Here is a 24174-nt window from a genome sequence, read left to right as displayed (position 1 = left end):
TGCTAAATGAACCTTTGTTTACAAAAAGTCATGAAACAGGGCCAAGTTTTACATCTGTTGAAGATTAGGTTCCTGAACAAAACTTTTGATTTGCACAGTGTTCATTAACTAGGTTTATATATTTTCCTTATTCTCTGAAACTAGTTTTCTCAGTGTCTGCCAGGATCCTGGCAGGTAATCACAACTTCTTTTGCCATTAGTACATGTAATTCCTGAGGAACTTCTCCTTTTTAAGTCCTTTTTTTTGTTTGGGTTTTCCATTCCTTTAATTCTGGAGGATAGGGTTAGGGGGTGAGGCTGACTTCTATCTCTCTTTTTTTTTTTTTAACTAACTGCATCATCACAGTTTTGTAAATGATAGGCCTAACTGTAAGTCTGTGTATGTAGTACTGCCTTCATACAGTGTTCACACTTGTACGCCCTCATAATTCCAATTTACTAAATACCTTGGTTTTATCTAAAAGAATTTCTACTCATTTTAAGAAGAAATCATTTTTAGGTGTTATATGGAACTTCTCCTTTTGCTATTTGTATTTTCCATTGTGCAAGGTGATCAAAGAGAAATCAAAGAAGGAATGTATGAGCCCCATATTTACACCCATTTAGGTATTATCTCTACTAGAAGTACATTTGTGCTTCTGAGCCAGCTTCTGTGAGAAATCTCACTCATCTAGCGCAATCTTGTGTTTGCAGCTGCTTCTGTTTTAATAAGAAGGAAAAGAAAAATGGTGTCTTAGGTAGCTAGAGATATCCTCACTCTTGATACTGAGCTAGATTTAGAACTGTGATCAACAGCAGCAGCATACAAGTAGGATGTTTTCCTGTCAACCTGGGTGACTAGATGATTTTTTTTGGTATTGTGGTTTCCTCTCTTTAGAGAGTTGATAGGAACTGATAATCTGCTCTGCAGCTGCTGCTTGCAGGCAAGATCTACCATACATGTCCCTGTTGTCTCAGATTCTCTGATAACTTCATGGCTATTGGCATGTATGTTATGTCTGGGTTTTGGTTTTTTTTAAGTAGAATGGTCAGTTGTCACTGAACTATGGCCATTAAATCATCCAGCTGTTGTTGTTAAAAGTACAGTCCAGTGTGTTGTGGTTTAACCCCAGCCAGCAATTGAGCACCACACAGCTGCTTGATCACTCTTACCTGCCAGTGAGATGGGGGTCAGAATTAGGAAAAAAACAAAGTAAAACTCATGGGTTGAGATAAAGACAGTTTAACAGGACAGAAAAGGAAGGGAAAATAATAATAATATACAAAACAAATTATGTACAATACAATTGCTCACCACCTGCTGATGGATGCTCTGCCAATTCCTGAGGCACAGGGCCCCCAGCTAACTCTCCCCTGCCCCATTTGTATACTGAGCATGCTGACACACAGTATGGCACAGCCCTTTGGCCAGCTGGGGTCGGCTGTCCTGGCTGCATCCCCTCCCAGCTTCTTGTGCTCTTCCAGTGTCCCCTGGCAGGGCAGCATGAGAAGCTGAAAAGTCCTTGACTTAGTATAAACACTGCTCAACAACAAGTAAAATAACAGTGTGTTATGAACATTATTCTCATCCTGAATCCAAAATACAGCACTCTACCAGCTGCTAGGAAGAAAATTAACTTTATTTCAGCCAAAACTGGGACACATTAGCCTTAAGGTAACACCTGAAAAATGTCAAAGTACAGTTAAGATAGGAAGAAGAAAATCTAATTTCTCAAAACCTTTTCTTCAAGATCCAAGGGTTTCTTCCTAGACCTCTCTGAAGACTATAGCTTGATATTTGATGCTGTAGACCCAGCCCTCTCTTGTTCACTTTTTTGTTGTGGGGAAACAAACCCAATTCTGTTAGAGCTTTGCAACACTCAGTGTCTCATTCTAGGCATATCTCTAAGACTTGCAAAGTCTTTGTAAACTTTCAGATGTATTACTAAACTCTAAAGTTCTCAGGAATTCCATCAAACCAATTCCTATTTCTGTCTTTGTATTCTTAATTAGTGTCAGAGAGCTATTTAAAAAAAAATTAAAAATTAAAAATTCCGAGTTTCATTGACAAATATTGCAAATGGTTCTAGGGTTGAACTGGCCTTCCCACAGTTCCACAGTGTTAAACCATTAACCAAACATGGCAAACAGCAAAGGTAATAATCCAGATTAGTGAGACTTGTGAGTGGTCTGCTGTTCTTGCTTTCCTGGTGTTTATTGATCTGGAATATCTTCTTGTGTGTGGTTTTTCATTTTCGTGTTTGTTTTGAGTTTGTTGGATGGTTTTTGTTGTGTATTTTGTTGTGTGTTTTTTGTTGTTTTTTTTTGTTTTGTTTTTTTTAGTTTGGCTTTTGGAGAGCTTCTGGTAGTAGCTAAGGCAAACTCTTACAGTATTTCTTTTCTTTTAATTTTCACTTTGACTAATTTGCATGTAACAGCCTTCATTTCTTTAAGGTCATAGTAAGATCTCATTCCAGCAATGAATCAAGTGGGGTTATCAGTTTCTCTTATGTGTGTGTGTCCATGATTTCCCAAGTAAAACACATAGGTATTTTGTGGAACTCAGTAAATGCTGTAATTGCCCTGGATCTGTGCAAGCCCAGGAGCAAAGGTAGTTCTTTTTTAGTATGAGAGAGAAGAAGATGAAAATGGTAGAATTGTTAGACTGTTTTCAAAAGTTCTAGTTCAGAGCCTTTGATTCTTCACTTTTTGTAAAAAAGACAGTGACTCCTCCTCTCCCTTATGGCAAGTCAGTTAATTACTTGGCTGGTTCTAAACAGTCCTCCAAAGACTTCCTTTTCAGCAAAGCAGCATGTATTTTCTGTTGTCATTTTCTCTGCATCTGTTAGGAGAGAGAGCAATTAGTTACCTTTCCCTTTTCCATTCTGTAATGTTCACCTGTTGTTTTTTAGGTTTAAGCCCTCTTCCTATTTATCTTCTTACAACAGGGCTTCTTAGAAGTAAGGCTTTTTTAAGCTTCCACGTAACTGCTGGGCCACAGCTGTCAACTGTCAACTCTCTTCCCAAATGTGTTGTAGCCTTTCTAGGCAGGATCCTTAGCTCAGTGAAAGGTATTTAAGCCATCCATATAGGCCAGTCTTTGTAAGGTGTTAGCCTGCTAGAAATCTTGTCATATGTTTCCTTTTTTTCCTTAAAACACACCATGAAGTCTTCTATAAGCTGATGTTTCACATGCAAAGCCCATTCCAAAGCTTTCTTTTGCTTGACATTAGATTTCTTGAGTTATAACTTAGAAGCTTGAAATTTCATGACAATCTTTTTTTTTTTTTTTTTTTTAATTTTCAGGAACTTGTGCGACTTCTGCAGCAAACAGTCCGATCTTCCCAGTATGATAAGTATTTTACAAGCCATCTTTGTGAGGGGGTTCCCAAAGACAAATTAGAGCTGTTGCACCAAAAAGATGACCAGATTTTGGGTCTCAACAACCAGCTCGAAAAGTTAAATTTGGAAAAAGATAGTCTTCAGCAGGAGGTAAAGAATCTGAAATGTAAAGTTGGAGAACTCAATGAGCGGCTGGGTATGCTGATGGAAACTATTCAAGCTAAAGATGAAGTGATCATGAAACTCTCTCGTCAACTCAGTGAGTGTGAGGACAATACAGCCTCTCAAAGTGGAGCAGTGAATTCTTCTGTGGTCACCTGTACTAATAAGGAACTACAGGAACTGGACAGACTAAAAGTAAGAGCAATGTCTCTGTCTTGATGGATAGGGGAATTTCTACTCCCTATAAAAACCACTTTCTAGTCTGCTATACTGTTTGAGGAGATCACTACAGCAGTTCTCCAAGATACTCATCAACTGAGGCTTTCTCTGCTTGGAATCTACACTTTGAACTGTTATGTGGCAATCTAAACAGGACTTTTATACTTTGAGCTGGTCTGTACATCTATAGTAGAGTGTCCCATACTTTCTGTTATTTAATCATTGGTGTGGAGGAGGAGTGATGTGAGAAATAATCAAAGGAACAGGAAAAAGTAAGGGTAAGAGGAAGATATAAGCATGGAGGAAACCAACCAGAAAGCTTGCTGCTTTTTTTTTTTTTTAAAGTTTTTTAAATATAAAAATTGAGGAAACAGAGCATGTGGAATGATAAAGGGAAGCTCCCAGGAGAAAAAAGGAGGGAGGAGTATAAGAACCTGTTTTACTAATGCTGCTCTAGATGTTATCAGAGGGTTTTTTTTTCCCCCCTAACCTACCTCAGGGAATGTGTCAGAAGTTCTTAATGGAGTTACTGAAGTTACCTGCTTTGCTCTAAACATGCTTTCTTGCCTTTGGATAAATACTATATTCCAAATTGATTAACATTCCAAGGGATTTGTAATACAAGAAAGTCATTTAAAATATGTATAAACGCTTATAACTTTCTTTCCTAGATGTGAGCCTGGGAAATTTTAGAAAATAAAATTGAAACTAGAAATCGATGGCCTTGAGAGAAGGCAGACCAAAGCTTGTAGATGCTATGGAGTGTGGGAGTACTGTAGTTGTTGGGAGGGTACCAACATTCCCTCATCCCACAACCTCAGGTTTCAGAGGTAATTGTAGCCTGGAGGTGAGTGGATTAGGCAAGGAAACTTATTGCTAAGGATTTTTATTTTTGTGTGGAGACAGACATCAAACTTTTAGTTTAAATGAGGACTGGTGAGGGTAACCAAAACTCAAGGGGCATTTTCCCCACCTTCTTGCATTGCATGTTATGTGCTTCTGGCTGATGTGCAGCACCATGACTTCTCTGATGTGTTCAGTGTGTGTGTTTCTGTTCTCCCTGCAGCAGCAACCAGCTGCCTTCTGCCAGGAGTGTAGCACTGGGAGGGATGCAAGTGAGGCATAGCACTGCCCAGTACACCTCTGTGCTTGTATTTGGCATGTGTGCTTGACTTACGTGAAGACTAAGAATACTACTCGATTTTATTCTGATATTTTTATTGATTAGATCCTGTTAGTAATTGCTTGTTCTGTATTCTAAGGTATACTTTCTCTGGTAGGCATTTGCTGTTTGTAAGATATTTTAACTAAAAATCCAGTTTGCTTTTTTTATCAACAGGACAATCTTCAGGGTTATAAGACCCAGAATAAATTTTTAAATAAGGAGATTTTGGAACTTTCTGCTCTACGAAGAAATGCAGAAGCAAGAGAGAGAGAATGGCAGGCAAAGGTCAGACTAACACAGCATGTTCTCATTTTGGCAATGTCTAAACAGTTTTCAAAAATTCAGTTGTAAATCTACACAGGAAATGTAACTGTGGAATGGAAATGTAACAGTTTAAATGTATTAGATGTGATAGCTTAACAAAAAAAATCCCCCCAAACCCAGTCCTTACAGACTAATTTTTCTGAATGCATTATTGAAAGAAGTAATTTACTTTAAAATCGTGTTAACCAGTGGAACTTTTTTATAATGTATGAACATAGACATGTATATTTCTGAAAACATTGTTTCCTCAGAATTCAGGCTATAATAATTTTCTTGAAGTATTCAAAAGATAGGATGTGTAAGATTTTTTTATGTCACTGAGTAGGGCTTTTTCCTGAGCATGAAAGATGACTATGGTATGGTGAATGTGGAGTGTGTTTCTGTATAGATGAATTTGAGTGTAGAGAAGTTGCAGGTAAATAATGATGATTTCCATTGCCTGGGGCTAGGAAAAATGCACACATCTGTAGCTAAGGCAAGACCTGAACGTGAAGCTATGGTTTGTTAGGGTTTGCTTTGGGGTTTTTTGGAAATGATGCACACAGCGGCCAGGTCTAAATGTTGTATTTTTGCTGCATAGGAGTGTGTGTTTATAGTTCTTACATGCTAACTCGTATCTTTAAGATGGCGTTTAAGTTCTTTTTGTTCAAACATGCATATACTAAAGCTGTTACTTTAGAAGCACCAAATGGTTGAGCTGTACTTCATACAATGTAATGATAATTAAAGCTTGCTCAGATTTTCTGCGTGTAAAAATACATGTGGTAGAAAATCTCTGGTCTACTATTCTGCCTTAAAAGACTTGCTGTAAAACCCCACAAGTATCTGTGGTTTCTTTCCGAAGTACTTTATACACGGAATTTTACAGTAGCGTAATAAAATGCATATATAATTTTTGTTTTTCATGTATAAGGGTTGCTTTGTGTTTTCTGGTGCTACAAAAAATGGGAAAGTAAAGCTGACTTCTGACATACGTGTTTCTAAGCAACATAAACTAATAGAATTAATACTGAATTGGATTTTAAAAGTAGTGTAGTGCAAAGTAAGTTTCTGAAGACTTATAATATTAAATATTGTTTTCTGCAGTATACTAGCTTGGAAGCCAAACTCTGTCAGATAGAAAGTAAATATTTGATCTTGCTTCAAGAGATGAAAACTCCTGTTTGTTCTGAGGAGCAGAGTCCTGCTCGTGAGGTCATCACACAGTTACTGGAAGACGCCTTGAAAGCAGAAACTAGTGAACAACCAGAACAAGCATTTTTCAAACCACATCTGGTCAGGTAATTTGGTCCTATTTAAATAAACGTCTGTGGGTCGTGGTCAGTGGGCCCAGTTCTAACACTGGCAAACAGACAGTGGAGATATATTTGCAGGCTTTGGGTTTTTTAATGTATTTCCCTTAGTGAATAACAGTATCATAATGAAATAATTTTGGCTGTATAAATACATTTGTTGTTTTATTTATGATACAGTATAAAACTTAGACTCAGATGTTGCCGTATAGCTGCTGAAGGTGAGCTGGGGAAGAGATGGGTTCATTTGAACTTGACCATATTCTTAATTGAATCAATCTGTGTAGCAGTATATATATATTGGAATATGGGCACAAACATAATTGTTAAAACTTGAAAACTGTGGGGAGTGGCTTAAGGGGTATTTGAAGCAACTTTAGGATGGGAACTTGAGAGCTTCAAGGCTACTGAACACATTTTTAAAAGTCATCTTTTTTCCCCTCCATTTCAGTGAATATGATATATATGGTTTTCAGACGGTCCCAGAGGATGATGATGAGGAGAAACTAGTAGCAAAATCACGAGCTTTGGACCTGAGATCACTTTCTCTCAGTGAGAATCGAGAGATCTCCACAGGAGTAAAATGGGAAAACTATCTTGCAAGCACAATGAATAGAGAGATGATGCGCTGTGTAGAACTGAAGAATCTTATTCGATCTGGAATTCCCCATGAACATCGTTCCAAGATATGGAAATGGTGTGTCAATCTCCATGTTAAAAAATTCAAGGACAGCACTGTTCCTGGGTACTTCCAAACCTTGCTTCACAATGCTCTGGAAAAACAAAATCCTGCATCTAAACAAATTGAGTTGGATCTCTTGAGAACTTTGCCAAACAACAAACATTATTCCTCCCCAACATCAGAAGGGATCCAGAAGCTGCGAAATGTGCTGCTGGCATTTTCATGGAGAAATCCTGATATAGGATATTGCCAAGGGCTTAACAGGTAAGAATGTGAAAATCTTGAGTTTTAACTATGCAATGAAACATTTAATGAGCCTTTCAAATCATGTGTATAGCAACATGCTTTTGGACAGCAATTTGCCTTACAGGTTGTATGTTCACAATTTATAATGTTTTAATAAACAAATAACTATCACATTTATAAAACAATTAGAAAACAGAAGACCTGGGTTGTGAAACCTGTAAAATCAGCTTGGCAACTGGAACTGGAATTAACCCATGTCAGAAACGGGCTACTTAAATGTAGTTTTACATTGTCTTCAGTTGTAGGGGATCTTTTTGATTTTGTGTGCACGAACTCGTTAGTCTCTTTACCTTTTTCAAACAAGCAGAAATAAGTACCTTAAAGCTTTTTGTACTGTTAAGGCCACACATTTCAGCATTTCCTTCAAGCTGTCTTCACTCAGAACTGCAGTAATCAATTTAAGGATAATTCTCATGTTACAGTACTAAGAAAATATTGGAGTCATTGCAATTGGCATTTGCCAAAATAGTTTTGGTACTTTGAGATCTGTAGTAAAGCAAGGTGTTATTTGAAGCAGGTGTGTTAGTCTTAAGAGCCTGCCTCATCCGCATGATATATTACTATAGATGTCAATGTGTGCACTAATTTAGGTACTAGAATAAGGTAAGATACTTCTGAACTAGAGCAGCTTTATCATTTGAAACTGCACTGAAGAAGTAGAAGAATAAAGGCAGTGAATAATGTAGTAGGGGCAGTGAGGTGGTGGTAGCAATAGTAGAGGTAGTGAATAATGTAGTAATAAGAAGTATTCTTTTCTGAGTATTCATCACTAGTGATTATGTTCTGTAGGTAAATCATACATTAATATTGTCACTGGCAACAAGACATGTCTGAAGAAACATAGCTGTTGCAATCTTGGAGCAACCTATCTCTGGTGACCAGAAGGTGTTAGAAATGCTTTTGCTAAATTTTATCTTTCTGTGCAGCATTATCTTTCTCCTTGGGCATTTCTGGTTTTACTGTAAATAATTCTGCATTTGGATATACCTGCAGAATTTAAAAGCAAATTAGATACTTACTGCATGTTTTACTCCTTTTAAACTTTTAAAGTGGGATCACCTTATTAAGCTGTGTAACATCAGAAGCAGTTCATGTTGTTACAGCTCCTCTTGCATACAGAAATAAAACAAGTTTACTTAGAAGAATATATTGGAGGTAACCTTTCATATTCAAACAACTGTCAGTAATGTGAATTCATTCTCTTTTTTTTTTTCTTTCATAATGATCATTGGAAACAGAAAAACCAGGAATGCTGCTGCTGTTTGGTGTTTTGGTTAGGTTTTTTTTTTTACTTCAATAAATTCTTAGAACAAGTTTAGTCTTCTTTTCCTTAGAAGACAATGGTAGATAAATAAAAAAGTGTTACTTATATTTATCTTAATGGTTATAAACTTGCTAGAAAGGATTTTTTCTAAACTTAGAACAACTTTGTGTGAAATGGAAGAACTATCTGTTCTCTTTCCTATTCATTAATGAAAGACAGAAGTCTGGGAATCAGAGTAGTATATTTAGGCCTTGGAAACGTCTAATTATTTTGCCCTAGTTCCTGGAAAAATGGCTTCCAGCAAATAACTTTATTGCCTTTCTGTTTTCTCATGTAACTGAATAAAAATAATTGGCATGTCTGAGAAGGCATTGTACTGCCCCATCTTAAACTTCATTAACAATTTTGCTGTTTAGTGCTCTTTTGTTAATATATTTATCTCTGCTGAACAGAGACATGTATGCAAAGCTATATGAAAACATGTATGGAAAGAAAAATGTTTTGTTCTTAATGCATTTAGTGATAACCTTTTTCTCCAAATAAACCCTATTTTCAGATTGGTAGCGATTGCACTTCTGTACTTGGAACAGGAAGATGCTTTTTGGTGTCTAGTAACAATAGTGGAAGTTTTCATGCCTCGTGATTATTATACTAAGACACTGCTAGGATCTCAGGTATGTGCTCTGCCAAAATAAAGCCTGGTCCTGTAAACTGCAACCAGTCAAACTTTCCTGAAAAACTGTCTGATAGGCCTTTCTGGGGGATGTGTTGTGTTGACAGAGGTGAGTTCCAGACACCAGGGCTCATGTTTGGACAAGGACTCTGAGTATAACACTGAAATACCAGTTCAGTGACCTTCTTGGAGCTCCAGTCCTTAACCCCTTTTCTGATTATTAGCTTTGTGATGTTGACTGAACTTATTTATCATTTCTTTCCTCAAAACTGGGGGGGGGGGGGGGGGAAGGACAGGACAGTTATGGGCTCTCTGGGAGCATGGGGGTGAGAGTGTATTTTGCATTGCTGAGAACAGTATATGCTGTAGCACTCCTCTACTTCCAGGTGATGTTCTGTTAGGTGCTGCCTCCTCCCTCCAGGTCTTCCACCAGTTTGTCCTCTGCTGTGGTTCTCTTGCAGGAATGCAGTGCTAGTGAGCTGTAGTAGGAACACAACCGCTGTGTGTGAGGAACCCTGTGAGGCTGAGGGTGCATTGAGAAGCAAAAGGTTGTGCCAGCAAGGGTGGTGTGCATTGGGGTCGCTACATATGTTTTGGGTGGATATAGCTTAGAAGTGTTAACTTAAACAGTCCTAGGTTTCCTGGTTAGCTCTTGAAAAACTTGCACTTACAGATTGGCAAAGCCCTACTTTGAATGACCTATGTGTTGAAAAACTAAGAGCAATAATGTCCTATTTGTCATCTCTTTAGGTTGATCAGCGAGTATTCAAGGATTTAATGAGTGAGAAGCTTCCACGACTGCATGCTCATTTTGAACAATATAAAGTTGACTATACTCTTATAACTTTCAACTGGTTCCTTGTGGTATTTGTGGACAGTGTGGTTAGCGACATCCTTTTTAAAATCTGGGACTCCTTCCTATATGAGGGACCAAAGGTGAACTGAATGAACTGTGTTTTTTCAGTTGTTACCTGGTAACAAAATACTGTGGTGTAACTGAGTGCAAGGTGGAGAAAGATCACAAGAATCCTGTCAGTTAAAATCACTGGTAGGAAAAAAAGGAGGAAATGTGCATAAATAACCAGTCAAAACATTTTCCACTTTATCTGTGTTCTGAAAGTTATAAGATTGAGTTATATGGAAGAATTTTAAATGCTAAGTATTTTCCTTTCACCACCTTTTTTCTTACCTTTGAAAAGTAAAGCTATAGGCAGTGCTGTTTACTCCTATGTGCAGGTGTCCAGTGTTAAGTAATTATATCAGAAAGAGAGCTACTCTTTGTAAAGAAGAAAGCTTAAGTGAAGGAGGCAGAATTTGAAGTATTGAAAAGATATAAAAATTAGTTGTAACAAAGTGCTAATGTTTAGCATGTCTCTGCAGCAACTTTGTTTTACTTCTGCAGAGATTTAAAGTACAACTGACAAAAAATGATGATCTGGGCTCCTATATCAAAGTAAGGGATGGGGTGAAAGAATTTTTGTTTGTTTCGTACTTTTTGAATTGCAGTGAAATAAACGGTGCAGGAAAAAAGTCTTTGGATTCAAACACAATAATAACACTAAAGCAGATGTTGTAGGCATCTACAAAGAACAGGAGAGTTATAAAATAAGTAGACAAAACTGTGTTAGCTAGATTTTTTTTGTTGGCGTCATCTGAGAATTTTAACACAAAGTGATATTTTGGTTGTGGGCTTCTTGAAATCCATTTTAAGCGTCATGGTATTTTCTGAAGGCAGCCAGGTACAGACTGACAAAGTTCAGAGTTTACTGAAGCCTTGTCAGAATGAAGGGAAATAATGCTTCTTTCAGCTCATGCCAAACCTTATTGACAAACTGGTATCACAGGTTCCTTTGGCATCAGTCCCACAATGTGTTGGGAAAATTCAAAGCATTGGAAAACATTCTGTTTAAAAAAACCCCAAACTTAGTCACGCAATCAATGAGTTCAACAGGCCCAGCAGTCTTTGTTATACAATTGAATTAGGAACTCAAAATTCAAAGAATTTGTATGCTATAAACCAAATATTGGGTTCTATCTGGATAGAGCCACAGAACACCTTGTCTTCGTTACAGGTCACAGGAGAAGTTTTGGCAGCTTTTGGAAATGGGAGATGGGGCAGGGAGTGGCAGGAAGGGAGACAGAGGTGTGATTAGATAGCTCCAATGCATTTTTTCCTTTGAGTTTATAATAGATAATAATGAGAATTAGGGCATTCTGTTCTTATAAAGAACCAAACATTGTATATGTTTTCATCAGGTAATATTCCGATTTGCCCTGGCGCTTTTTAAATACAAAGAAGAGGAGATCTTAAAACTGCAAGATTCAATGTCGATTTTCAAGTACCTTCGATATTTCACACGCACTATACTTGATGCTAGGTGGGTAACTCAAACTTGTGTATAATTGAAAGCCTTGTAACTGAGCATGGAAGAAGGCTGTCGTGTTTGGTTTTTTTAGTTCAGATTTTAATCTAGATAAAAGCAACTACAGATGAAACTAACTACTAAGATTTCTCTTGAGTAGTTTTATCTAGTGGAGACAAAAGTTTAAGTGACAAATTTTTAATTGTAAATTTTTAGGTATGATAGAGATTACTTTTCCAGGTTGGTCTTGTTTAGCCGTTGTATCATGATAGCAATACTTAAGAATTTCAACCATAGGTGAAGTGTCCCCCTGCACTGTGGATACAATTTATGTTATAAAATGTTTTATGATTAAAAAACCCATATTCTGGCTCAAGTATTAAAAATGTGAGCTATGACCCACTAGGTTTAGATCTCTTAGGCTTCATTAATGCATAGCCTAATGCCATGTAACTCCAGCTGATTTTCAGTTAGTTTGTAGCAGAGAATAAATAAAAATTAGATACTCCTCTGTTCTTCAGTCCTTGCATAGGAATTACAGTTCGTAAATTAGGGTCTAATATTTTTTAGGTTCATAGTTTCAAGACTGTAGAGCAGCAGATTAATCTAAAAAAGAGAAGTCATTATGAATGGTTTAGTGTCTGAAAATGTTTTGCACACATATTGAAACTTGCTGATTTTAAATTTAGTACAAAATCATATGCTGGAATCAGATGTGTTTGTTTTTATCGTAATAAATTCCATATAAATTTATGCTTACTCTTTGGCTCCTGCTGCAAGAGCTATTTGTTATTTTTACTTCCTGTGTTTTCGTTTTGACTGGAGATAAGTTAAAACTGAATAATCTTACTCTGTGCTTAAAAAGATTGCTGGGACTGATGCAAGAGAGAATGTTCTGCAACTGATTTAAATGATAAAAGTCTTGATAACAGATGTTGTTTGCTCTGCTGAAACCTCTCCAGAAACTCTTGAGGGGGAGTTGCATGGTGCTTTGTATTTTAGTGTTCCCCCCTTCAATTTGAAAAATGCTGGATGGTTGTTGTACTCAGCTTGTTTATGACCAAAATAAATGCTGACTGATTCCAAATCTGGAAGTGACAGAGAAGTATGTACTTAACAGAAAACAATAAATAGAACAAACTTGTAGATACTTTATAATTGATAACTAGGCTATTTTATAGCTTATAATCAAATGTGTAATATGCAGTACCAGTAGTACCACAGCAGTATCACCAGAAACTAAAGACTGCAAAAGAGGGGGGGGGGGGGGGGAGCATTTAAAAAACAAAACTTTTTGCTCTTACCTAATTTGAACAAATTTTTCATATTTTAATTAGAGCTGCAGATTTGCCTTTCCCTTTCTTTTCCAATTATGTAACAGAAATGTCTTGGCTCTCCTGACTAAACTTTCTGGTGCTGAAATAACCTATTTTAAAGATTTCTAATATTTCTGGAAGAAATCTCATTTTCGTGCTAACAAAATGAGCTAATTGGATATCTTTGGCAGATGGTGAGTTCAGGTGAGGACAGAATTCAGTGCATCAAAGACGTTTACAATACAAAAATACTCTGTGCTGGTCTGGAAATGTTTTCTTAGGATTTTAGGTCAGAGTTGAAAGTAGTGGTGTAGTGCCACCTAGGGGATATGAATTTGCCTGCTAGAACTGATAAGGCATGAGTCAAACTACCTTGTTTCTTAGTCTACCATTTTTGTGTAAGTTTTACAGCATCAAAATCTAAACAATACAAAAACATGTAGAATGTGCTCTTCCTGATATGAACAAAAGGTTGTCATCTTGTGGAGGAAAAATGCAGAAAGATTATTTTTGTAGGTTTCATGAATGTCCTGAATGGATTAGAAAATTACTTAGCACAAAATTTCTAAGTTTAAGCTCCTGAGAGGAGAAAAGTCTCTACAGACATGTGTATAATTATACTCTAGTTTATAGGATGTCACAATTATGTTTGTCTACAGATGAAAGTTGTGTTCCATAGCATGTTGTACACAGGTAGAGAAGCTGTTGGAATATATTCTGTTTATAAATAGCTGGAGATCATTATTGTTCACTCAAAAATACAAACCTAGGGAGAGCTTAGTCTCAAAGTGTCCAAATAAGTTTTCTTAATTATCAGATGAACCCAAATATTAAACTAGACCAAGTTGAATTCTGGTTCCCCTTTTTCCCTTAGTAAATCGTGAGATATGTTTTAGCTATAGGTCAGCAGTGACGATGCAGTTAACTCTGTCTTTGGACTGATTAGGCAGATCAATTATTAGTTTTGCTGTGACTGAATGGTAGGATGATGCAGTATGATGCAGGAAGGTGAGGGATACTCTCGTGGGGCTTTGCTATGTGATCTGATGAGCTTGAGTTGACACTGGCTCAGACATCTCTGGGATTCTGCTGGCTGGAGCAGAGCTTTCCCACTGTATCATAAAGTTTGGTTTATACATGTTTTGTGTTATCCTTGTCTGTATTTGTATTACCCCAGGCTTTATCTAGCCTCTCACACTTCATTATCTTGGATAATTTGGGAACTGATAGTCCTGGGATTGGACGAGTTTTCAGTGAGTTATGTGGAGGAAGATACCCAACCTATAATGGGGTAACTGGATGTACCAAGTATTCAGCCTAGCCAGTGAAGCTCTGAGCAGCCAAGCTTACATGTTCAGTGTTGTCAAGGCTGTAATCACTACAGCACTATACAGAGTTGCCAGGTTGCCAGGTGGCTTTGCAAACTGTTGAACATTTGCTAACACTTCATCAGTTGAAATAACTTTAAAAGTGAGTGGTTTATGGAGCTTTCTTGCAATACTGATAACATCAGAGACCTGTCAGGTATGTGAAGGAGACCAGAGGTATCAGCCATATACTAAATACTGATAGAGATGAAGTTCAAAACTGTTTTTTAAAAATATAAATGAATGATCTTCTAACATTGTGTAATTTTCCAGGAAACTGACTGCTATTGCTTTTGGGGACCTGAATCCTTTTCCATTACGTCAGATCAGGAACCGGAGGACTTACCACCTGGAGAAAGTGCGTCTTGAACTAACTGAACTAGAAGCCATTCGTGAGGACTTCCTGCGTGAACGAGAGACATGTGTAGAAAAGAGAGACCTTATTAGTGATGATGAGGAGGATAGTTGAAACTACTCAACATAAACTTTTCTTTGGGATCATGACCAAAGTGAGTTAACCTCCAAAACACTTTATTAACCCTGTCAAATAGAATGTAAACTAGTTGCTTTTGGAAATATGCAGGACAGATTTCCAGACCCCAGCACTTTCAGAAATACTGCTTTGTATGGAGGCCAAACACTTCTGTTTACATTTATGTTCATGGAATTGTATGTAGAGCACTTAGTATCTGTCTCAGTTTAGTCAATCAGCTGAATTGCCAGTTGTTTCCCCGCACTACACTGTTAGTGCCTGTATGTGAAACAGTAGGAAGAAAAGTCCACGCTCTGTTTACTACATTCATTGCCATTCTGCATTTTTTTGATATACTCATGTTTTTTTTCTAGTGCAGGTTGAATGTGGGAGGACATAATTTTTTTTGGTTTCAGTTTGGTTCAGTAAATGGTTTTCATCATGTCCTTGAATAAACTAGCTGTTCTTGAGGTCACAAACTAGAAAAGCATGGAATAAAGCATAGGAAGAACTTTCACATTCCTTTGTCTTTTCCTGAAGTGACATGAGATGGATCATCAGACAGAACACTTGAATATATGTATTTAAAGGTAAAATAAGTACATATTTGTCACTGAAGGTTCATTGTATACTGAAACAGTGATACCAAACTTCATTTATGCTTTTCTGGGCAGCTATGTTGATAAAGAATCTCATTTAAGACAAAGTGGTTTATAGAGGAAATTTTGTTTAGTAAATTTTGTTTCTATTCACTCTTTGGATTGCAATGACTCAAAGCCACAACCAAAACCCAGCTGTTATGGAAGAAGAATGGAGCTTGTCACAGGAGTACCATGTTTTACTAGTTTATTAGTTGTGTATCTGTTGAAGGTTTTGTTGTGGGTTTTTTTTTTTTTAATTTTACTTTAATGCTTCTTCCTATTTAGGACTTAAAATAAGATGAAGTCTTGATCTTTAAGAAGAAACATAGCCTTGTTTTTACATGAATGTATAACTGTTGTACAATAGCAGTAGTGATAGGATTCCTAAAACAAATATTTATCAAAGGAGCCTAAAGGTCACAGCATGCACACAGAAATCGAAGATCCTTTTCCAGCACAAAAATTCAATATTCTCTTAACGTGCTCAGCTTTGCTGTGAGTATTGCATGCCCGTCCTACAAGACAGCTGTAAGGAAACATTTGGGGTGTTTAGTGTTTCTGCCTACGGAAATGTGACTGGAGGCCATTCTTTCTCATTTGATGACTAGCAGTGCTCTTAAACGGTTTGGAGGATGAGGAAGGCTTCTTTCTTGCTGGCTCTTCTCTGGACTTACACAATGTTCTTTCTTGAGTTTGCTGGATCTTCAGTGTGTCGGACTGACTTAAACGTTGTGTCTGGATGTGTCATGATAAACTAGCATTCACATACTAGGCAGCACATCACTTGGCTCTGGGGAAGTGGTTAATTGACAAAAACCAAAATGGTGATCAGGAATGGTCAGGTGCATCAAGCTTCTACTTCATGTGTTTTCTTTTGGTTTTCTGAGAACAAGTAGGACTTCTTTATCAGCTATACTCATGTCATGTCATTGTTTTAGAAAACTTCAGTGTGTGCAGGAAGACTGCTTCTGTTTCACAGCACTTTTTTCTGAGAATGTATTTGTAGCCTTCTCTAAATAAGCATATTACCAGTCAGTTTATGTGGAAGGGAAATGTTTAATCAGTGGTGAATGTTGTAACTTACAGGACTATTGATATAAAATGTATGCTTCTTATATGACTTTTAATTAGCCAACAAATCCTTGCCAATGAGGGACACATGGTATGATCATCTTGATTTGTATGTTATTTGTCTTCTAAAATATCCCCTACCTATTGTAAGCAGTAGTTTGGGCTTTTTTTATTCCCTAGTTACTCTGGAGTTTATTAGGCAAGTTTTTCATATTATTGCATGTACTGTATTCTTTTTTTTTTTTTACTTACCATCAGTGTTTGAATATAAAAATGGGACCAGGTTTTCTAATTTTCTAGTTATGCTGTCTTGGTTTTGAAAGAGCTGGTCTCTAAATCAATCTGTAATGTCCACTTTTTAAAATCTTTTTTCAAGTGTTAAATGAAATCTTTCTAAGCTGAAGATCTTCCTTCCAGTGTCAACGGTTGAAATGTTAACGTGAAGAATTTAGAAGCATGTACCTACCCTATTCCTAGAAGTCTGTTTTTCCTTGGTTTTGAGTCCTCACTATGTACTAGTCCTATGACTTCAGATGCTTTCAGACTGATTTCATTGGAGTCTTTAGGCTGTGAAGATAAAACTAACTTTAGGGCAACTGTTCAGGATGTTGTTTAGTGGACAAAACACGACCTCTGATGTTACAGGACCATTTCTTTTTTTTACAGTTGTGCTGATGGTTAAATTTGTGTGTGTGTATGTGTTGTTGTGTTTCATTATGTAAGGTGTTACCTAGCTGTACAGTAAAGCTAAGTAGCTCTGTTTCTTACGCCACTATGTGAACCTAATTCATGAATATTAGGAAGCTTATGGAAATCGTGTTGTCTCTGGGTTATTTTGTCAGCTTGCAAAAATGAAATGAGTTGATGGTATTATTATGCTCATGTTCCCAGCGAGCTGTTGGCTTCATTTTATTAAGCATCATTACTGATGCCTTAGTTAAAAGGTCAAAAAATTGCAGAGACATCCAACCTCTGACCACTAGAAGTCGGCATAGAACAAAAATGAGATGCATGCAGCAGGAAGCAATGGCAGGGGAAGCTTGCCTTGCTTTTGCAAATGTCTTTGGGTGACTCAGTTTTCTAGTGGTGTTGACTCTGGTAACTTTGAAGAGTATTAACTAGTTAGGGACATGCAAGATACACAGGCAGTATTTAAACCCAGTGAAACCAAGCAAAAATACAATGTGACTCTGGCCTGGAAAAACTGAACTAGTGTTTGTATCTAGGGGTAAACTTCTGAACCAGTGCATGAGTCATGCCAGTCCACTTACTAGAAAAAGTGACCTGTTAATACAAATAAAGATTACTAAGACTATTTTTTAACTTTGAGGTCATGCACATATGTGCAAAAGAGTTCCTTATGCCTGGTTCCCAATATATGTGATGTAAACCAACCCACTAAGTTGCATCTTGTGGAGTATACCTCTGTTTTCATACATGTATGCATGGCTTTCCAGTGAAACTTCTGGTTACTTGTTTAAAACATTACCTTCTGTTAAATAGGCAAAAAATTGGTGCACTACATGTCTAGCTGTTAAAACTGCACAGTATTTCAGCTTTACCTGTACACTGTACAGATAGTGTTATTATCCAGTGTTATCAGACTGGTGGGTTTTTTTGCCAGCTATGTAATCAATAAAAAGGATTTTTTTTTTTTGTTGCCCTTCAGGTGTCTTCTGTGAGGGATTCTCCCCTTCCCCTCAGTCTTTGTAAACATGGTAAGATACTTCAGCAGAAAGGGAAAGATTTTTTTTTTCTTCCTTAAGACATCAGGAATGAATGAGTGGTCTTAAATTTGACAGTTGTATGTTCAGTCATGCTTAACTGAGAAATGGAAAATTAATCAATTTCATGAAATTGTGTAGCTGTTTAAGTGAGTGTTCCCTTAAGTGCCATGTTAGAAATTGGCAATATGCGGTACAAGAAAATTGAATCACAAAACATAAGTGATGTTATTTTCATAAAGATGATGTAAAGAAAAAAATAAATTGTTTATTACTTTACAGTTTGCTCTGGTTTGTTTTTTGTTGTTTTGTGGGGTTTTTTCGTAACAGATGGAAATAACTGCAGGTGCCATCAGAACGAACCAGTAGTAAAGCTGGTGATTTTATCTGATAATGTGATTTGAGACAGTCTCTGTAGAGGAACATACTTGCAAATTTGGCTTTGAAGCGTGAAGATGTGAGCTATAGGCATGTTGCATGCAGGTGATGCTGACCGGGTAAACTTATGATTGGTGTCCTTAGTTTCTTAGGAGAGTAGATTTAAATTTGCATGAGTGTTCAGAGGGAACAGACTTCTTACACAACGTATGTATTTGTATCTCCTCACACCACAAGCCTCTTCAGTAGGCTTGGGCACTGATGTTCTGCTAAAGCCTTTGGTAGCCAAGTGCATAATTTCAGCTGCTTTGAAAATTTAATGAACTACTGAATTAATTTGGAAATCTAGCCTCAACGTCAGATATGATCTTTGCATTTTGGAGTTACCTTGATTCACTCAAAGAGGCTACCAAATATCTCAGCTACTTCAGATATAAAACTTAACAACTAAATATTTGCGAGGAAGGAAAAATAAGAGCTAGATCACTTTAATTGCACATCCAAGCAGGTCTTTTATAGTAGAGGTGAATAGTGCACAGTTCCTGTCTTCTGGCTCTGCTGCAGAATGGCAAGCTGTTAAGAGCAGATATTGGCACAGCTGGAAATCTGTTCAAAGGGGTTGCAAAACAGGATAGAGAGCAGCAGTTGAGGCAGAACATGACTATGGCCTAAGGACCTCCTGTCCTGTATACTGAAAACTTAAGTTGAAGAAATAAACAAAAAATTCTGGGAAGAGAGTGCACAGGGAGCAATGTCCTCACTTGGACGCTTGACATACTGAGCTTGGGTAGGTTGTGTTGCCCTAGCAGCTGCTGGGGCCTGTTCAAGAACAGCTGAGGCTCCTGTTTCCTCCTTGGGACTGAGCTTGAGCCATCTGTTCCCAGTGGAACTGCAACAAGGATGCGAGTGTGGCTGATGCATATAGCTGATGTATGTCATCGGTGTGTTTCTTGGGAATAAGGTATTTGATTGGAGAGGACAGATGCAGCTTGCCTACTCTGAACTGAGACCAAATACCTGCAGAGTCTCACTCTGTTCTGGGTGCTTTAGAGATGCAGGGAACACACTGAAGTCTGCTAGTATTACAGTATGTCAGGTGTTCATTCTGCAGGGTTTTCAGAAGTGCTAAACATAGCTTCCTTATCTGCAGCTCCTTGACCTCACTGGAAGCAGAGTCCATGTAGCGCTGAAGCTTTAAGAATTCCCACACATGAAGTATATTCACTCAGAGAATGCAGAGGAAGGGTGTGCTCTGCCTTGGAAGTTCCCCCCCTGGAAAAGAAGGTAAAAGGTTCAATCACAAGGAAGTTAGTAGAGTGGTATTTTTAATCATGATACTATGCTGTGAAAACCATACTTCTCTACAGTTACACCCATCTACAGTGGTAGTTTTTCAGAGGAGTAGACTAGAAAGCAAAACCCCTGATTATACTGAATGTGATATTAAAAATCCAAACAAGAAAACTCTGTATTCTCTACCCTAACTTAGTCTGGGATGTTATAAAGAGAAGTAAAGTAATTAAAACATTCAACACTAAAATATACCTGGTAAATTAAGATCACTTTGGCCTTAATTAAGATACTCCTAGCCTTGAGTGCTTGCATCCTGCCTATGTGTTTCACATGAGGCACACCTTTTGTGTGTATAACAGTTAACCTTTTTCACAGTGAGCTGCCTCTTAAGCCTTTAGGTTTCACTTGATGAACTGATTGGTGATTAAACTGTGAAATAAACTATTTAACTGTTTTTATAAATGCAGATGGTATTTTTCTGATATTTAAGCCTGGGACTCCCCCTTTGGAACGTAAGGTATGGGCTTCCTTCTTTATTGCTTCCTAAAGGAGACTGGTAAATGCATGGCTAGCAGATGCTGCAGTGTTTGTACTGCCTGCTTCAAACACTACTGAGCTTTGAATTTTCCTTCTTGCTCTTGTCCTGTATTCACTTAAAGGCTTCTGCCCTGATTGCCAAAGATGTTACAAAGAAATCTGAGTTAGTATTTTTTAAGGGTGAACAATTAAAGAACCATGGAAGAACAATGTCTCACACAAAACCTGTCTTTTGCCTTGCAAACCCTATGGACATGGGCATCAGGGATGAGATTCAAACTACACTTGCTTTTCTTGGAGACCTTGCAGGGCTGGCCAGCAGATATTCATCTCACATTGGGGTTATTCATGGGCTAGGGAAGAGTTTGTCCTGATTTAAAAAGCAGTTGGGGCCTCTCGCAAAAACCATGCTGGTTTGTCCCCTTCCTTGCAGCTAGCAGCAAACAAAAGAGGTGTCCTTCCTTGTGTGCCTCTCTCATAATTCTGTAGGAGGATTGCTGTGACATTCACATGACCATATCACATGACAGAGCTAAAGGTGAGGAATGAAATATCTTTATTTTCCCTTTGAAAGGGCTCTGAATTTTACCACTGCACTTTGAAACCTTTGCTATTGCTCTTCTGTTTCCTGTCCTCCACCCTGTGTAATATCAGGTGGAGCCACTTTCATTTTGGAACCAGGAGAGCTGGGTGGAACTCCTGGGCTGTGAACACCATTGCCAGGGCAGGCGAGCAGGGACACAGTTCAGTCCTCTTGACTTGGAACAAGTCTGAAGCCAAGTTTCTTCCTAACTGTGATAATAAAAAAACACTGCCTTTGGGCACTTGCCTAGTATAAAATTTTATTTTAAAATGAATCTATCTTTGCAACTTATTGCAGTGGAAGGATACCGCCTATTTATGTATGATAACTTGTCATAGCTTTGCATTATCTTAACTGCATAAAGAATTGGAGGTGAAGGCAGCCTGGCATTTATATTTGATTTTGAAGGTGTGAAGAATACCACATCATTCCTCATTAACAAGTGTCAGCTATTAACATGCACAGAATAAATTTAAACAGACTAAACAGTGTTTATTGCAATTACTGTCTGCCAAATAAAGAGGGAGAAAATCTAGTTTTACAGGTTTTGGGAATGTCTTTAAGACAGGAGAGTAAACAGATGAAGGATGTCATTGTTGGTAGTCAACACTTGGTCTAGGGCAACTTGGAAAACAGTATTGCAAATGTTTGTTGCAGTAGTGCATATTAATACATTTTGAGATCCACAGCGAGGACTGAAAATGTGCCATTCTATCACAGTGGTTTCTTGAAACAACGGGGAATTTTACTGGGTAATGCTGAGTTTCAAACCGCACAATGAAAAATATAGGCTTGTATTTAGGTTTGTATAGAATACAGAACAAGGCTTATGCAAATTAAGTGCCTGTAATGAATTCACCTCCTCAGCCTTATTTCCTTGGTATTGTTTTCATATATCCTGAATCTATTAAAGTGGAAGAAATCAGGTCCTGCCTCTGAGCTATTCCCTAATCGGCTGGGGAGGGCTATGATGCTCTGCAAGGCGTTGTGCATCTCAAAGGTGGGAAGGCCGGGCTGTCACTTCTCTGGGATGCCAAGTCCTCGGGTTATTTGCCCTGTGGGCTGCCCACAAGCAGCACGTTCCTGTCAAAAATGTATTGCTGAAGCCCTGTCAAGCAGCTGTTACAGGTATCCTTGAGAATTTCCCTTCGCATTGCAGAGTAACTCAGCTTGACCACTGATGAAACGGAGCCCAACTGACATAAACAAGGGAGGACAGTGTTTGAGATGCGGGGCATTTTCATTTCTGGGCTGAAGGAGGAGTTTCTGTTGTGTGGGATCGCTGCCGGGAGCCGGGACAGGACCAGCTCTTACCGAACTTTCCACCGGTTGTTAGGCAGAAGCGGCAGCAGGGGCCGGCGCCTGGCAAGCGACCCGGCGGCGCTGCCCGGGGCTCTTCCTGCCCCGCTCCGCCCGGAGCGGCCCCGCCGCGCCCCCGCCAGCCCCCGGAGTCCGGGCCGAGGCCCGAGCCCGGGGGCGCCCGCAGCGCTGGGGGCGAGGAGCCGGGCGCCGACCCCGGGGCCGGGGGGAGCGCGCTTTTCTGTCCCGTCCCTCCGTCTCCGCTCCGGGCAGCGGCTGAGGATCGGCCTCGGCTCCGGGGCTGCCCCGCACCGCGCGGCTGGGGCCGGTCGGGGCAGGGGCGGGCTCCGCGCCGCGGGGTCCCGGCCTCCGCCCCGGGGACTAAAGCCGCCGGGCCCGGGGATTACTTCCTCTTCTCTGCCCCCGACCCTGCAGCCGAGCCCGCTCCGTCCCCGGGGCCCGCGGCAGCTGTGCGGGACACTCCGGGACCCCCTCACGGGGCCGCCGCGGTCCGCGAGGGGGCGCGGAGGCTGCCGGCGGCGGCGGCCCCTCCCTCCCGCACGCCCAGGGGCGGGCGGCCGGCGCAGCCCCGGCGGCTCCCGGGGAGCAGCCCCGCAGCCGCCTCCCGGCACGGCCCCTGCGCGCCGAGGCAGCGCCGGTGGGAGCCCGGCGGTAAGTGGGCGCGGCGGCGCCCGAAGCCCTCCGCGGCGCCGGGGTCTCCTCTCCCCTGCTCGGCGCCTCCCCGTTTCTCTCCGTCCGTCCGTCCGTCGCTTCCCCGGTGCCGCCCGCCGGCCCCCGAGCCGCCTTCACGCTGTCCCGCCCTGCGTCCCGCCCGCCTCCGAGCTGAGCGGCCGAAGCAGCGCGGCTGCGGAGAGCACCTGGCCGGGGCAGGCCCCGGGGAGCCCGCAGGGCCGCCCCTCAGCGTCGCGGACGGGCCGGGAGCCGGGCGGGGGGTCTCGCCCCGCAGGTCAGTGTGGTGGCTGCGGGGCAGCTCTGTCGGAGGCGCTCGGTGGCGGCTTGCCCCCGCTCATCCCGCCGGGCAGCGCGTTTAACGGCGTTTCCAGCCCGGGCTCTGCGTGCCCGCTGTCCCGCAGCTGTCGTCCCGCATCACCTCCTGGGCGAGCAGCTGCCGCTGACCCCCGGGCAGGTCCCGGGGCTGCGGGACGCAGGAGTTTCAGAAGCCCACCCTTCCGTCCTGCGCGCTGCTCCGGCCGGCCTTGTTTCTGCCCAAAGCCATCAGGGGCCGTGGGTCCTGGGCTCACGCCTCAGCTTACTGACGGCGTTCAGCGAACGTTGTGCGACTTCACCGTGTTATCCGTAAGTTTCTTCCAGGCTTTTCCTTCAGAGAGCTTCCCTTGGGATCCGGCGGGTTTCTCACGCCTGTTCCTCTGAGCAGCGCGCCGGGGTCCCGGGGTGAGCAGCGCAGCGGGGCTGCTTTGGCCTGGCCCGTGTCCTTCTAGGGGACGGTCAAGAATGAAGGTGTGCAGGAGAGGTTGGGAGCGTGTGGCAATTGCTCCTGCTTTGGCTGAGCAGTCACCAGCTGCAAAAGGACCAGAATCAGTATGCTCCCCTGCGTAACGTGTGGCGAAAAAGCTCGATTCTGACCCTCTCTAGAGGTGTCTGTTCTGAAACGTTTGTGAGTTTCAGACCTTTATTTGCTTGTGCAAGAGAAGCGGATCACAGAGGCTAGAGCTCACTCGGCTTGGGGCAGCGATGTGCCCT

At 40.4% G+C, this 24174-nt stretch overlaps 2 protein-coding genes across 5 annotated transcripts in view; both read left to right on the top strand.

The window, feature by feature from the left end:
- Window positions 1–18641, top strand: part of TBC1D2B (TBC1 domain family member 2B) — a 39029-nt gene extending 20388 nt beyond the window's left edge. Inside the window, exons 6-14 of one of the 2 annotated variants that reach the window (XM_074917229.1) lie at window positions 3286–3678; window positions 5042–5152; window positions 6278–6471; window positions 6935–7429; window positions 9292–9409; window positions 10159–10344; window positions 11665–11786; window positions 14728–14963; window positions 18308–18641. In XM_074917229.1, coding sequence (XP_074773330.1) covers window positions 3286–3678; window positions 5042–5152; window positions 6278–6471; window positions 6935–7429; window positions 9292–9409; window positions 10159–10344; window positions 11665–11786; window positions 14728–14923 — 1815 coding nt within the window. In that variant the 3' untranslated portion in view covers window positions 14924–14963; window positions 18308–18641. Of the gene's footprint in view, window positions 1–3285; window positions 3679–5041; window positions 5153–6277; window positions 6472–6934; window positions 7430–9291; window positions 9410–10158; window positions 10345–11664; window positions 11787–14727 lie in introns of both variants that reach the window. The other variant, XM_074917228.1, reaches the window with a different exon arrangement.
- A 4387-nt stretch (window positions 18642–23028) lies between these two features.
- DAPK2 (death associated protein kinase 2) overlaps window positions 23029–24174 on the top strand; it is a 45606-nt gene continuing 44460 nt past the window's right edge. Inside the window, exon 1 of one of the 3 annotated variants that reach the window (XM_074917039.1) lies at window positions 23029–23124. The gene's annotated coding sequence lies outside the window, so the exon portion shown is untranslated. Of the gene's footprint in view, window positions 23125–23374; window positions 23420–23685; window positions 23770–24174 lie in introns of those variants that run through there. The other 2 variants (XM_074917041.1, XM_074917040.1) reach the window with 2 other exon arrangements.

The sequence above is a fragment of the Athene noctua genome, chromosome 13 (genome assembly GCF_965140245.1).
Source record: "Athene noctua chromosome 13, bAthNoc1.hap1.1, whole genome shotgun sequence".
In the NCBI taxonomy this organism is placed as follows: Eukaryota; Metazoa; Chordata; class Aves; order Strigiformes; family Strigidae; genus Athene; species Athene noctua.
Note: the sequence above shows the minus strand (reverse complement) of the source record. Positions and strands in the feature narration are given on the sequence as shown.